Genomic DNA, 15,542 nt, shown 5'->3' with positions numbered 1-15,542 from the left:
TTTGTTGGAAATCACTCCTTGAGCCGACCCATTCTTCCGTCTTCTTCATTCCATCAAGCCAAAAGACCCCCTATCTTCTTCCTCAAACCCAAGTTCTTCCCCAAAAACTCTTCTCCCACCATCTCTCATTCTCAAAATTGCCCTCTTAGAACCAAGCTCCTCCCTTTTCTTCTTCGTCATTTGGAGCGAGTAGAGCTTGCCCTAGATTCTACTCGTCTTCTCCAAATCGGCACTCCTCCTCTCCAAAATTCTTTCCCTTCCCCTAAAAACCTTCTATCTCTCCACACATTTGATCTCCTAAGATCCTTGCTAGCTCTGGTTGTGGAAATGGCTCCGAAATGAAGCTTCCTCAAAGGAGAAAATCAGTCCGCGGTTTGAAAGAGGGTGTGCGCCGGAAAAGATAGGCAACCGAGACCTTGTCAGCTTCAATCCCTGCTCCTGCATCTGCTCCAGCTATATCTCGGTCTCCAATAAGCTCCAGTAAGATTTTCCTTTCCGATAGGAAGGTAGAGTCCGGCAAAAACATTGATTTTAGATTTTTTGAAAAGGAAGGGTTCTCTATCGGATAAAAAATTAAGGATCAAGGTTGGAAATTCTACTGCTCACTTAAAGAAAATATCTATGTGGATCTGGTTAGAAAATTTTATCTGAACTTGAGCTATGGCAATGAAACAGTAAGATCCACTGTAAAGGGTATAGAAATTAGTCTTGATCCTATGCTTTTGGGAGAAATTCTTCATTTACCCTGTGAGGGATACACAAACATGGAACTCCCAGTTAAGGAGGAGGGAATTAATGTGATTCTAGGAAGAACCTTCTCGAGAAGTCTAAACAAATTAGAGGCCAAGATCCTTTCCATTGAGATGAGGATACTACATCAAATGGTAACTAAGTTATTCTTCCCTAGAAGTGGTAGACATGATCTCCTCTCAGGCCGAGACATCTGCATTATGTATCATGTTGTTACTCAAACCCCCCTGAACCTCCCGGCATTAATGATTGAAGCTATGAGAGAGACCCTGAATAGGTCCAAGGCACATTTGCCTTTCGGCATGGCTCTCACTTTAGTATTTAGGAGGTTTGGAGTTAGCTTTGAAGGGGAGGCAGTAGCTAGACTTTCTCACTCTGACACTATCAACCGTCATACTCTGCACCGCATGGGATTTTTCAAGACTGATGGTGGTTGGTCAAAGGGTGTGGAAGAGAGAGCTGAGGGCAGAACAGAGGAGGAAGGTCCTTCATCACCTCTCCATGATCACAGGGCTGTATCTCCAGACATTCAGTTTATTTCTGACCATGAGGCTGGGCCGTCAGAGTCTATGAGGAGGCACACCTCAGTCCAGCAGTCGGATAGTAGAGCACATTCCTCAGACATCAGATTGGCTGATGATCAGATAGAGATGATATCTCAGCGCGTAGCTTCTATACTATCTAGTCAGATGGGTACTTCAGCTTCTGCTCAGGGATCGATATTTCATGATATATCTGATCAGGCACTGATCCCCCACATCTCCACTGTGTTTCAGATGATTTCTGATCAGTCAGTTCGTATCGAGCAGCTTGAGGGTTGTGTGGTGAGACTGACTGGTAGAGTATTCGACCTGCAAAGGCAAGTACTAGCTCTAGCCCATCCACAATCACATGAGGACATCACTGAGGTCTCAGACCTATCTGCGGAGGCAGTCAGACTGTGAAGAGTCTTGGAGAGTGGGTTTAATTTTCTAAGGAGAGAGATTAGAGGCTCCAGTGAGCATGCTTCCACTCAATTCACTGCACTGCTACAATTTGTTTCAAGAGCCTTAAACTTTTTGGACACTATCAGACTATCACTTGTAGCACAGTTCTTTGCTTCACAGCCTTCAGGATCCTCTCATCCCTCCACTCGTGCTGGCACCTCTACCCGTGGCAGAGGCAGACGCGGTCGAGATCGAGCTCTTGGTCGTGATCCTTCATCTCCTCACCCCATCTCTGATTCATCTGACTTTGATCCATCCAGTCACGATCTCTACTAGATCCAGAATAGTCAGTCTTTTCTTTAGTTTTTATCTAGGATATGTAATGCAATGGTATCTAGTGTTGACTGTTTGATTTTTGGATAGTCTCTATCCATGTCTTTTGTACTCTGAGTCAACACTTATGTATTAAAATATCTTTGTACTCAAAGAACTTTTGAATATATATATATATATATCCTTTATCTTTCAATAAATATCTTTGAATGTGATCAACTTGAAGATACTTTTAAATTCTGCAATACTTGAATAGCAATATCTTTTCAATGAATATATCTTTTATGATTGCTATATTAAGGGGGAGTAAAGCAATAAGCAATACAAAATAAGCAATTAAAGAAGGAAGCTAAAAAACTAAAATTGATCCCATCAAAAGGAATGAATAGAAAATTTATAACCAAAAAAGGGGAGTAGAGAATCTCAATTGATGCTGTCAAAAGGGGGAGTAGAGAATCAAGATTGATGAGTTTGAGCAAAGCAATAAGAGTAGTCAAGATTGATCATTAAGATTGAGATTGAGCAATAAGAGCAATACAGATTAAATTATAAGCAAATTTTAAATTTATAACCAGAGTTCAAATTTTTATCAAATTTCAAATCTGTCTTAAAACTGCTTATGATGCATTTCGTTCCAATACTTGGCTATGATATTTAAGTAATGCATCTTTATAAATTTGAAATTCATGTTCAATGCTTTATATATATGCTTTTGCTCAAGTATTTTGTCATCATTAAAAAGGGAGAGATTGTTGCTCCTTGAATTGATTTTGATGATTACAAAGTATTTGAGGGGATTACTAATGATCTTGGCTTGGAAAAAGACTTATTGCATTTCAGGGGCAAAATCATAATTTCATCAATACTTGATTCAGAAGCCTCAAGAACAAGAACAAAAGACGTGTAGTCTACTGAAAAAAATTTCAACATTTTTAAAAGTATATTTTGTAAAAAAATTAGATTTTTATTTTTGAGTCGACCCCATGAGTCGACTCATGGCTCAAAGGGCTGCATGGCACGCAAAATTTTTTGGCTGGCACAGTCTGTGAGTCGACCCCATGGGTCGACCCCCAGGCATGAGTCGACCCCATGAGTCGACCTCTGCTGCTTTTAGGCTAAAATTACAGACCATTATTTTCTGCTGTTTTTCACAGAGATCGACCCCATGAGTTGACCCATGAGCATGAGTCGACCCTATGAGTCGACCCCTGTGATGGAAAAGTTCCGCAACGGCTAGTTTTTCATCCATTTTATTTGCATTTAATGCTCATTTAATATGGTCTAACGGCTCTATTTCAGCCCAAATTGCTCTCCACCATTATTTGAAGATATATATAGGGACTTAAAGGAGGGAATAAAAAATATAGAGAAAAAGAGAAGGATTTTAAAGAGGATTTCAAGCATACTTTTCGGTCCTAAGCAAGAGCCCACTCAAAGCATTCAAGAAGCTTTTAATTTAAGTTCACCAACTCCTCAAGTGCTCATTCAAGTCTCCAACCATCTTGAGAAAATCGGAAAGAGCTTTCTTCTATTTGAGTAAAGTGTATTTAAAGCCTCATTCGCTCATTAAAGGAGCTTCTTTTATATTTTCGGTGCTGTTAATTGTAATACTCCTTTTGAGTTATTATTTTTATTTTGGAAGGGTTCCAAAACGTGGGAAGGTTGATCCGAACTTTGAATCGGATTGTATTGGATTAGCTTGTACCCAGAAAATAAGTGGACTAGCTTGGGATAGCTAGAGTCGGAGTTTTCGACGAGTGTATTCAGGTTGAATATAAGTTAGTGGATTGAAATTCCCAAGTAGGAGCTTGGAGAGTGGATGTAGGTGCAAGGTTGGCACCGAGCCACTATAAATCCTCTTGTTTGTGTTGTGCTTAATTGCTCTTCTTTAGAACTTCTTTATTTTCTTGCATTCTTGCATTCTACCATTAGCTTTGAATCAATTACATTCTTCTTACTAATCTTGCTATTGTAAAATAATCTTCATAAGTTGAAAGTTAAGTTTAAAATTTTTAGAAATCCAATTCACCCCCCTCTTGGGTTGCATAGCTGGGCAACATTGTATCTATAAGGATGCTAATAATGCAGTAGATTGAATGATATTTTATATATCCAACTATACTGAAATTATTTTATAGGATTCTACTACCATCTCAATTTTTAAATATTTTATTTTTTGACTTTCATGGATGTATTAGTACTAAAATAGTATATTTTTCCTTTCCAACTTATCAAAAAGATTAAAATAGTTTCTCTATCATATAATAAATTAATCTCCAGTAAAACTCTCAACATGTTATTTGACATAAGCAAGACTTGATTCTTAGGATTTGACCACGGTAGTCCACTAGCTAAGTATTTTTTTCCCTTTTTCTGTTTAAGAGAAATGGCAGCGACAAAATAAGTAAAAAGAGAAGAACATGAGCGATGTCATATATTAAATTTCCCTAGCAGCCACATGGCATGCAGAGATTGATTAGTTACAATACCGATGTGGCAAGCCAACATAAGTTGTATTTTATAAAGTTTCTACTTGCAACACTCTTTGTTCCCCTAATTTTCATAGCAATAGGAGGCCGAAGCGTAGAAAGAACAATGATTGGTGATGCAAAGAGAAATGTATGGCATGCCACCAGCCAAAGACCAGAAATTCAACAAAATGTTGGGTTTATATTGTCTTGAAACTTCAAGAATTTTGTGATTATAAATTACCATCTACTCTTATAAAATCTGAGAAATCAACAAAGATAACGAGAAAGATAAAGATAAGAACAAAGATAATGCAAGATTTGAAATAGAGTACCATCAAATGAAGAGTTTCATTGATCTTTTTGATGCCTTTATCATACCGTTATATTTATTTAAATTAGATTAAAATATAGTTACACCCCACTAATCTACTCCTGCATAACCATTTTATCTTTTAAAATGGTCTCTAGTGTTAATTTTGTTTTCTCTGAAACCTCCATATAGCTCATTGATTAATTGAATCCAAATTATTTATGGTGCAATTTCATGGTACAAACAATATCCCCCACATCTTATAACTTGACAGCCAAGATGGTTATAAGATATATCCATGGCTTCACCTCCATCATCCATTGTTCTCGGCCTCATTTAACTAATGAATATCCTTTTGAAATCTTGACCATAAATGCAAATCCTTCGTTTCCAAAATACTGAGTGTTTTTCATACGTGTTCACTTTTATTTGGTAGCTTCTGTTGAATAGACGTTTCAAAGAGTTGCCATATTTACAAACCTCTTCTTCGTTCTTCTTTATCAATCCTTATGTTTTAGTTTCAAGCTTCTCCCATGGCATTTTCGTCTCTCTATTTGGTCAAGTGATACAAAAAGCATAAAAGAGAGCTCAAGGTTTCTGATATCTGACTTCTATTAATCCCAAGGTACTAATATCTAAATCTTCTTGCTTTACGATCTTGGGTCCTATCTTCGAATCCTCTATCCCTTCATCTTTTTCTTCCATCTTTCTAATCTATTACAAAGAGGCCTTTCTTTATCAACAATCTACCTTTAAGACTAGTGTTAGGAGGATACCAACCCTCATAGATCCTGGCCTACTTTTTCTTCCTCTTGAGACCGTCGGGTCCACCAGATCTCTTCTTTTAAAGGTGTCGATTAGGAACACAATGGCTTTTCAAATCTTATAAAATTTTTCACCTTTCAAATGGTAGAAAATCGATCCCTATTGCTAGCCACCTTATGTTTTTGATCCTTTTCTACGAATACCTTTCACTTCAATCATGCTATGTCTACCCCTAATCTCCTTGACCTAGAATTTTTAATTGACCTTCAGTCGACGGGCAAAATTTTTTTGGCAATATCTGATATCTTCATTTTGGACAATAATTTCAACCTATATTGAGGTAAAATGGCTAGCTATCTTTCTTACATTGACTTTCATAGTATCCTAAATGGTCTTTTGACACATCAAAAATTAGTAGCTTTTTACTTTGTTTGTATTTGTAAATTTCTTTTTTATTGCAAGTTCGCCAAAGTGGTAAAAGCTATCTTAAACTTACCACTGGTGGAAAATCGTCCAATTTATCTTTTATCCCTTCTTTTTGGTTCTTTATTCAGAGGACTAAAGAAATTCTTTTCGGACTCCACTTGCTGTGGGGGCCCATTTTGATTACTTCAAGTTTAGCTCTATGCCTATTTTTCTGAATTTCGGCCTGCAGCTGTCTCTCTATCTTCTATATCCATTGGACTTGAGCTAGCTCACTCAGGAGGTCCCTTTTGATCTTTCTCTGAATATTTTTACAAATTCTATGAAGGACCTTCCTAATGCAAGGACTCTTTCTTTTTTCCTTTCATGTATATTCCTCGTCCTTCATAGCTTCTCTTACCTTCATCCACCACCTCTGAGAATGAAATGAAGTTTGTTGATTTATTTGGTTGTCCTTCCTCTTTCCTAGAGATTTATATGTTGGTTGGGAACAATAAATGTTCAATGGAGCAATTCTCTCTCAGCTTAGTAGCTCATCAATTTGGTCTAGCCCAGACTATACCATGCCCCTTCTTATTTTTTTTGAACCATGACTTTTTTGATTGAATTTTTTATTACCGATCCTTCCATCATGGAATTAGCTGATTATATTTACAATCAAATCCTATGTTGCTTTAGAATTCTATCCTTTCAATCTCAAACCAACTACTGCTAAAGACTTCCTAACATAGTGGGCGACCCATTTGATGGGAATCAGTTTCAAGTGCCTTGAGTCAGATTACTTGAGCTAGAGCTTTCCTACCAGCTGAGATTTGAGGTAAAGCATTCACAACTCATCTAGTTCAACCTCAGGGAATTGAGACGGACCTCGACCCCTACCTGGTGCACCATTGTTGCAGACAAGGGCTCGGCTCGTTACGTGAGGTATTATCCACTTTGACCTATGGGCCTCATGGTTTTACCCTTTGAAAAGTGCCTCACGTGAAAATTTTTTCCTCTCCATAAGTGCGAATCCCCTTTGACTCACAATCGATATTGGACTATTGGTACCCTCCACATTATTAGAACCACAACACCCTCCAACATGAGCAAGGTTTTTAAATCTTGATATTAATTTTCTTGATGGCAAGATTGAGATTAATGAAAATAATGATTTATCTCAATTGATATAGTAAATAAAAAAATTAGAAAAAATCAACATTTTTCAAAACCTCGACTAATATTTTCAAATTAACATATGAAAATCTTGACCAATATAGTAAATCCATTATTAGTAACTATACTTGGATATTAGTTTGGAGATTTGTTAGATGAGAAAGCTTATTTAAAGAAGTAAGAAGAATTGAAATATATCTGCCCATATACATGTAAGTATCACATTGGCTAATATGTGAAATTTTATTATTTATATTACTCAAGATATCATGGCTGAGATTTTATATATTATCATAACAAAGACTTAGGGTGCGCAAAAAAATCAAAATAGACTGACGTTTGGATATGAGTCTATTTTAGTTTTTTATAAAATTAAAATATTTTGCCTTGGAAAGGCATCATAACAAGAGCTCGCTAATGGGGTTATATCTTTTCTTTTGATTTAATAGGTTCAGTGCTTTACGTGTTGACGAGGTGATGGCAAAATCTTGATAGCAAAGTGTTAAATTTTAGGGCAGATCGCTGGATCTAATAGCAGGGTATGATGCCAGAAACAGAGCTTAGCCCCATGATCATTTGGCCGGCTTGAGCCTACTTCCAACAGTAGTTGCTCACGATTAACTCATTCCTTTCACAACTTTAATTATAATTAATTCAATAAGATGTGACACATCTTAATCATTCATTTTGTGATAATCTAATATTTTAAAACCTATTTACCACCATGGTGGTAGCCCGATAGAACGGGCTTTTGTATTCCAACCAAATGATCCAAGTTCGAGTCAAGGTGGATGCCGTGGCTTTGATTAAATGCATGCTGGGGTAATAATGAACACAAGCGAGTTATTTTTTGTAAAAATTCAATTCTTTTTTTTTTTGAGAAATACAAATCTCATGCAATTTCTGTATGCTCTCGAGTAATATAATTTTATTAGAAGCCATCACCTTCATACCTTCCCATGTTCAACTTGATCATAGTGCACAATATTTCTGTACCCCCCACATCTTATAACTTGACAGCCAAGGTGGTTATAAGATATATCCATGGCTTCACCTCCATCATCTATTGTTCTCGATCTCATTTAATTAATGAATATCCTTTTGAAATCTTGACCATAAATGCAAATCCTTCATTTCCAAAATACCGGGTGTTCTTCACATGTATTCACTTTTATTTGGTACCTTCTATTGAATAGATATTTCAAAGAGTTGCCGTATTTACAAATCTTTTCTTCATTCTTCCTTACCAATCTTTATGTCTTTGTTTCAAGCTTCTCCCATGGCATTTTCATCTCTCAATTTGGTCGAGCGATACAAGAAGTATAAAAGAGAGCTCGAGGTTTCTGGTATCTTACTTCTATTAATCCCAAGATACTTATATCTAAATCTTCTTGCTTTACAATCTTGGGTCCCATCTTCGAATCCTCTATCCCTTCATCTTTTACTTCCATCTTTCTAATCCATTATAAAGAGGCTTTTTTTTATCAACAATCTACTTTCAAAACTAGTGTTGGGAGGATACCAACCCTCATAGATCTTGGCCTACTTTTTCTTCCTCTTAAGACCACCGAGTCCATTAGATCTCTTCTTTTAAAGGTGTGGATTAGGAACACAATGGCTTTTCAAATCTTATAAAATTTTTTATCTTTCAGATGGTAGAAAATCGATCCCTATTGCTAGCCGCCTTATGTTTTTGATCCTCTTCTATGAATACCTTTCACTTCAATCAGGGTATGTCTACCCCTAATCTCCTTGACTTAGGATTTTTAATTGACCTTTGGTCGACGGACAAATTTTTTTGGCAATATCTGATATCTTCATTCTGGACAATAATTTCAACCTATATTGAGGTAAAACAGCCAGCTATTTCTCTTACATTGACTTTCATAGTATTTGAAATGGTCCTTTGACACATAAAAAATTAGTGGCTTTTTACTTTGTTTGTATTTGTAAATTTTTTTTTTGTTGCAAGTTTGTCAAAGTGGTAAAAGCTATCTAAAACTTACCACAGTACTCGTGGAAAATCGTCCGATTTATCTTTTACCCCTTCTTTTAGGTTCTTTATTCAAAGGACTAAAGAAATTCTCTTCGGACTCCACTTATTGTGATGGCCAATTTTGGTTACTTCAAGTTTGGCTCAATGCCTATTTTTTTGAATTTCGACCTACAGTCGTCTCTCTATCTTTCATATCCATTGGACTTGAGCTAGCCCACTCAGAAGGTTCCTTTTTATCTTTCTCTGAATATTTCTACAAATTCTATGAAGGACCTTCCTAATGCAAGGACTCTTTCTTTCTTTCTTTCTTGCATGTTCCTCGCCCTTCATGGCTTCTCTTACCTTCATCCACTGCCTTTGAGAATGAAATGAAGTGTGCTGATTTATCTGGTTGTCCTTCCTCTTCCCTAGAGATTTATATGTTGGTTGGGAACAATAAATGTTCAATGGAGCAATTCTCTCTCAGCTTAGTAGCTCGTCAATTCGGTCTAGCCCAAACTATACCATGCCCCTTCTTATTTTCTCTGAACCATGACTTTTTTGATTGAATTTTTTATTACCGATCTTTCCGCCATGGAATTAGCTGATTATATTTACAATCAAATCCTTTGTTGCTTTAGAATTCTATCCTTTCAATCTCAAACCAACTACTGCTGAAGACTTCCTAACATAATGGGCGACCCATTTGATAGAAATTAGTTTCAAGTGCCTTGAGTCAGATTACTTGAAGTAGAGCTTTCCTACCAGCTGAGATTTAATTTTTTGTGCAGGATGCAAGTAGAGCTTCATCAGCATTCCCTTTGGACAAAGATACTCTCATGGAGTTTTGCAAATCCATCAAAAAATATAAAAAATTTTATGGAGTCAAGTATGCTAGATGGAAAGGTCGCACCAATATACTACGTAGGAAAGAGATTGAAAACTGAATGTTAGAAGACTTTAAACATAAATTTCAATACTAGTTTGGAACGTACTTAGAAATGTCTTAGATAGATGTCTAGATTGGTCCTCTTGTTATAAATAATTCTATCGGTGGTTGGATAAACATCGGCCTCCCGAATCTTCAGCCAAATTTAGACTAGCTGATCATATTGCACCCATTGAATCTACTAAAAAATGGAAGGGTTACTTGGTTTGGTTTATACTGTTCAGATATTGAGTGGCCGGCATACCAAAAGAGAATTGCAATTGATTCCTCTTACAAAGACAAAATTAATATTTTCATCTTTTACTTTTTACCATTTTTCACTAACTTGGTTTTCTTCTTAAGATTTCTTAGAAGCTCTTTCTGTTGAAGAACCTGAGTCCAAGCCTAAAATTGAACCGTTCTTAGCTCCGCCTAAGCCTAAAAGACATAAATCTTTAGCTCATCGTCCTTTTCCCGATTTGGCCATTGGTCTTCATCTTTGGCAAAGAAAAATCAAGAATCCATCATCCATACAAGTTGATCTGGATTCCAAAAAAGAAGAAAGTAAACAATCTCCATCTCATAGTACTGCTTCGACCACTTCATTATCGCTGCCACCTTCAAAAGTTTCTATTGTAAGTTATGGTGTCACTACAATATTCCAACTCCAACCATATGCTCGATGTCTCTTCCCATAGAATCTACAGCCCTGACGATACTACGTGTAAGTTTATCTTATTTATGTTAGTACTTTTTTTATTTGACATACTAAGTCTTTTTATAGAATATTTCACAATCACAGCAACCTCCATTGGCAACCTTGGTATGGGTGAAAGCTAAACTGGCGGCGTCTTCAACTTCTTCAGCCTCTTCTGGACCATCTCAAAGTGACGTTTAGGCCAAAGTTGTTTAGGCTCGTCACACACCGATCAGGCTTGCCGATTTATCTTTAGATGATCTTGTATCTTCCTCTATGCTATTGGATGCCCAAAAAGCTTTGGATGTCCTACTGAAGAAGAAATCTTTCTGACTCTTGGCAATAGATTTGAGTTAAAAATGAGAAGAAATAGTAGAGAGAAAGCGAGGAAGAGTAGAGAGAGAATAATATGAGAATAATATTACAGATTGTTCCCCCATTTAGAGTTAAAGACATCTGAATTTTGTCTTTTGAAGCATGAGTCTGGTTGAATGCGTATTGGTTAAAAGAACCAACCAACCTCCATTGGCAACCTTGGTATGGGTGAAAGCTAAACTGGCGGCGTCTTCAACTTCTTCAGCCTCTTCTGGACCATCTCAAAGTGACGTTTAGGCCAAAGTTGTTTAGGCTCGTCACACACCGATCAGGCTTGCCGATTTATCTTTAGATGATCTTGTATCTTCCTCTATGCTATTGGATGCCCAAAAAGCTTTGGATGTCCTACTGAAGAAGAAATCTTTCTAACTCTTGGCAATAGATTTGAGTTAAAAATGAGAAGAAATAGTAGAGAGAAAGCGAGGGAGAGTAGAGAGAGAATAATATGAGAATAATATTACAGTTTGTTCCCCCATTTAGAGTTAAAGACATCTGAATTTTGTCTTTTGAAGCATGAGTCTGGCTGAATGAGTATTGGTTAAAAGAACCAACCATGGAAAATTCATAATCCATGCTCGACTATGGTCTCTTACAAGTCTCTGGCAGATGGTTCTCTCTTGAATGCAGCATTGCCTGCATGATACAATACTTCATCTTCTTCATCGAATTGTTTTTTTTTTTTTAAATATTTAGATGAGGGAGCCTTCCAGTCACAACAAGCATGCTTTATTTCATTCTTTCCCTAATCAATAGATTGGAAGAGTTATTGTGTTTTTAGTGTTTTTCATGCACTGTCTGCCTGCACTGGGATATGGTTGTTATTTTTATGTGTTTTTAATGTTTTTCTAGTCAAAATCATTTCTATTTTACTATTAAATTGAAACTTCCTTGGCACCTTTAAGGCGGGGCTCCAATTTGTGCCACTCTAATTTTTCAATTCCCAAAGTACCCTTTCATGTGCCGCACATTTTCCTACATCTCATAAAGCTAGGGGGTTCAAATCCAATCTCAAACATTTCTTATTTATTTCAAAACATGGGAATCACACACACACACACACACACACACACACACATATATATATATATACAGAGAGAGAGAGAGAGAGCTAGGCTAGATCATATCGATTGAATTTGGACTCAAATCCTGTTAGGTCAAAATTCTATAATAGGAGTCCTCCATCAATTATTCAAGTTGTTGAATATGATCTACTATCTTAAAATTACTTGCACAAAAAAAAAAATATAATTTGGAGACTCCTGACTTATGCATCAAGTAATCAACAATTGGATAACCTAAATAAAATTAAATTAGATATATTTGTTAACTACTTGATGTACAGGTTAGGGGTCCTTAAATCATATAATTTTTTGTGTACAAGCAGTTTTGAGAAAGTAAATCAAATCTAGCAACTTGGATCATTGATGTAGGATTTTTATTATTCAATTTTGATCTGATCGAATCTGAGTCCAAATTCAATCGACGTTATTCAAATCTACCTCTATATTATATATATATATATATATATATATATATATATATATATATAATATAAAAAATTTTAGTTTATTATTTCATAATTCACATCGATGCCCTTTTGACTCCATGGCTTTCTCCACTTCTTAGAGTTAGACCAAATTCATAATGGGCAACACTAAAAGCTAAACCTAGTAGTGAGGAAAAACAAAGGTAAGAAAGAAAGAAAATAAAAACATTAAGGTTCTATTTGGTAGCTGGCAATTTATCCAAATTGTCAGCAATTTAAAGTGGACCCATCAAATTACTGTTTTTGGTATGCTTTATGGATGGTAAGCTATATTGCATCTCAAAAGACAATCTGAATCGCCTTAAGAGGGGCGGCTATCCAAATTATCACTTTTTTGATAATGTTGCAAAAAAATTTTAGACAAAATTATCCCTCAATAAAATTATAAAACCTACCTAACCCTCCCCTTCCCCCTCTACCCCCCTTGCATGTGGGCTTCGCATGGTGGGGCCCCACCCCAACCCTCCCCTCTCCCCCCCTCGCATGTGGGCTTCCCACGATGGGACCACATGCGAATCCGATGGGTGCTTGAGCATGCCGGTCACGCCGTTGTGTGGGTGGAGGAGATGAGGTTGAAGGTGGAGGGACGACCAGTCAGTCACCATCAGCAACACCACCCCCAGTGCATCCTTCACCCCCTTCTCCACTAGCTTATCCCCCCTCTTCACCCCGAATTCCCCCTTCTCCCTCTCTATGACCAGATAGAAGCTGACCTCCACTACCACCTCCATTCTCTCCCAGTCTGCCACAATCAGCACCACCTCCTCCATCCCCCACTTCCTGCTTGCCCTCCACGATAGCACCCTCTCGTCTCCGAACTCCACTGCCACCCCTCCTCCCTCCCCTACCACTGCCACCTCTATCCTCCCTTGGTCTGCCACAACCAGCACCGCCTCCTCCATCCACCACTTCCTGCTCGCCCTCTATGGTAGCACCCTCTCATCCCTGAACTCGACCATTAGCCCTCCCCCCTCCCCCATTGCTGCCACCACCCTCAGCTCCCCCTTCATCTTGCACCAACCTAGCACTGCCATCACCCTCTCAGCCCCCTCCTCTGCCTGGCACATCGGCAGCAGCACCACCGATGTTGCCTCCGCCACCTCCCCATACATCAGTCGCACCATCGGCACCATCACCCTTTCTGCCCCTTTTCCTCCCTCGATTCCTTCTCGCCCTCCGCTCACCGTCTTCTCCATCTCCTCCTCGATCCTTTTCTTGGTCCCCTCTGACTTTGCCACTTCCATTGCTCGCTCAAGAGCCACGATCCGATTGCCAGTCGAGAGCACCTCCCTACTGAGATGGAAGTGGGTGTAAGCTTAATTTTATGGTATATTTAATTCTACAATTGATGTGCATATTATGGTACAGTCTATATAAATACGTTAAAAGAGAAGCCAATGCTCACCCGAAGCGACAAACGTCACAAATCCATTACACCACGTGTCCATAATATGGAATGCCATGTGTTCTGCATCTAATGGTGCAGGCAACTCGCTTTGTGGCTGGACTGTTTACATAAAAAAATAATAAACAAAAAATATGATGGATCTACTGGTGGATTGAATTCACATTGCGGTTGGACTGCTACCATTTAAAAAAATAATTAAAAAAGAGTGTGGTGATTTTACATCAGTTTACCTGGCATTAAAAAAAATGTGCTTTGCTTGTGTTTCCTTGACAACTGAGCCTTCCATGGACATTAATTGCAGGATGGGACTTGATTTGAATAGAATAATTCCCAGATAGTCTTTTCTGACTGATTCAGGAGGAATGATGGCCTGGGAATATTGGATAAGATTTGGACAGGAGCTCAGCCTGCTGGCACCTCTGATCGATAGAAAGGACTGCTCGATCAGAGAAGCAGAAGATACGATACGATGGAGGACAGTTGATGAAGGAGGATGGGGTTATAAATATCTCTCTTTCGGTATTGGGTAGCATGCGTGGGTGGAAGGCAGAATTTTCAGATGAGTTCTTTCACTATGGGTGAAATTTTTTGTGCATTATTTTCTTTGCTTTGAACTCATCAGACTGTATGGGTGGTTGCTGTAGGTGTGCTGCAGCCATCCCTTCCCCAACTTCATCATCTGAGAAAGGGGGAGGATCGGTCCAGATCAAGGTGTGGTCCATTAGCCCTTTCGCCATCAGAGCTACGGGAAGTTGCTGCATCCTTTGATAGCCTTCCTCTCCTATGCTGCATCATGTGGGAGATAGGATTATTATGATCAACGTGGATGTGGGACCACTATTGATCGTGATCTATAAAGGTTGCTGCATGCAGTAGCCTCCAATTTCTGAAGATCACCAAGGATGGTGCTTTAGCAGGCATCCATGGTGATGTTGAGGAAAGGGGAGAGAGAGAGAGGATAGCAGGGGTCGGGATGGTTGCTGAACTTCAGCCCCTAGTCCCTTAGTTGTTTTTTTCTTTTTTGGCTTTTGGGTTTCAATCTGAAGGAATTAGTTTAAGATCTTGGGTTTGGGTAGATTGGTTCGAATTTTATTAATTGAGCTAATGGGTTCGGTCTGAAGGATCTGATCGAGTTAACGGGCCAAGATTGGGGACCCATTTTTTTGCATGGACAACTTAAGGGACTTGGGCTATCGAGTGATGGGTTATTGGATATAGGAATGGGTGAATCTGGGGTAGAATTTTGATTTTCCCCCCTAAATTGGGTGAGTCAGGGTGGTTGGGTTTGGTCTAGGTTTCACTACAATAAAATAAGATATTAGCGACGAAAAAATTTCATCGCTAATAATCAATTTTTTATTGCTAATAGTTATTAGCGACGAAGTTTTCATCGCTAATATTTAATCATAAATAATACTGTCGTTGATAATTTTTTACGATAAAAATTTTTTTTTATCACAAATAATCAATATTACCGACA

General features: G+C 38.0%; 1 protein-coding gene across 1 annotated transcript; it reads right to left on the bottom strand.

The window, feature by feature from the left end:
* Positions 1-10,474: 10,474 nt before the first annotated feature.
* LOC140853085 (rubisco accumulation factor 1.2, chloroplastic-like) lies at positions 10,475-13,898 on the bottom strand. The gene is made up of 3 exons (XM_073247189.1): positions 13,692-13,898; positions 13,253-13,577; positions 10,475-10,521 (listed from the first exon to the last, which is right to left on the bottom strand). The coding sequence occupies exons 1-3, from the start codon at positions 13,896-13,898 to the stop codon at positions 10,475-10,477; spliced, it is 579 nt and encodes a 192-aa protein (XP_073103290.1).
* Between the last annotated feature and the right edge of the window lie 1,644 nt (positions 13,899-15,542).

Source organism: Elaeis guineensis, chromosome 13, assembly GCF_000442705.2.
Source record: "Elaeis guineensis isolate ETL-2024a chromosome 13, EG11, whole genome shotgun sequence".
Lineage (NCBI taxonomy): Eukaryota > Viridiplantae > Streptophyta > Magnoliopsida > Arecales > Arecaceae > Elaeis > Elaeis guineensis.
The sequence above is the reverse complement of the archived record's forward strand: the minus strand, read 5'-3'. Positions and strand labels throughout refer to the sequence as shown.

Excerpts from the sequence above, each read along its gene's own strand:
- LOC140853085 (XM_073247189.1), bottom strand. The coding sequence starts at position 13,898 with ATGGAAGTGGCAAAGTCAGAGGGGACCAAGAAAAGGATCGAGGAGGAG. Across the intron at positions 13,578-13,691 it reads CAGAGGAGGGGGCTGAGAGG|AGGGCGAGCAGGAAGTGGTG; the intron begins GTGATGGCAGTG and ends GTGCTACCATAG. Across the intron at positions 10,522-13,252 it reads GGTGGTGTTGCTGATGGTGA|GGCCAAATCGGGAAAAGGAC; the intron begins CTGACTGGTCGT and ends ATGAAGACCAAT.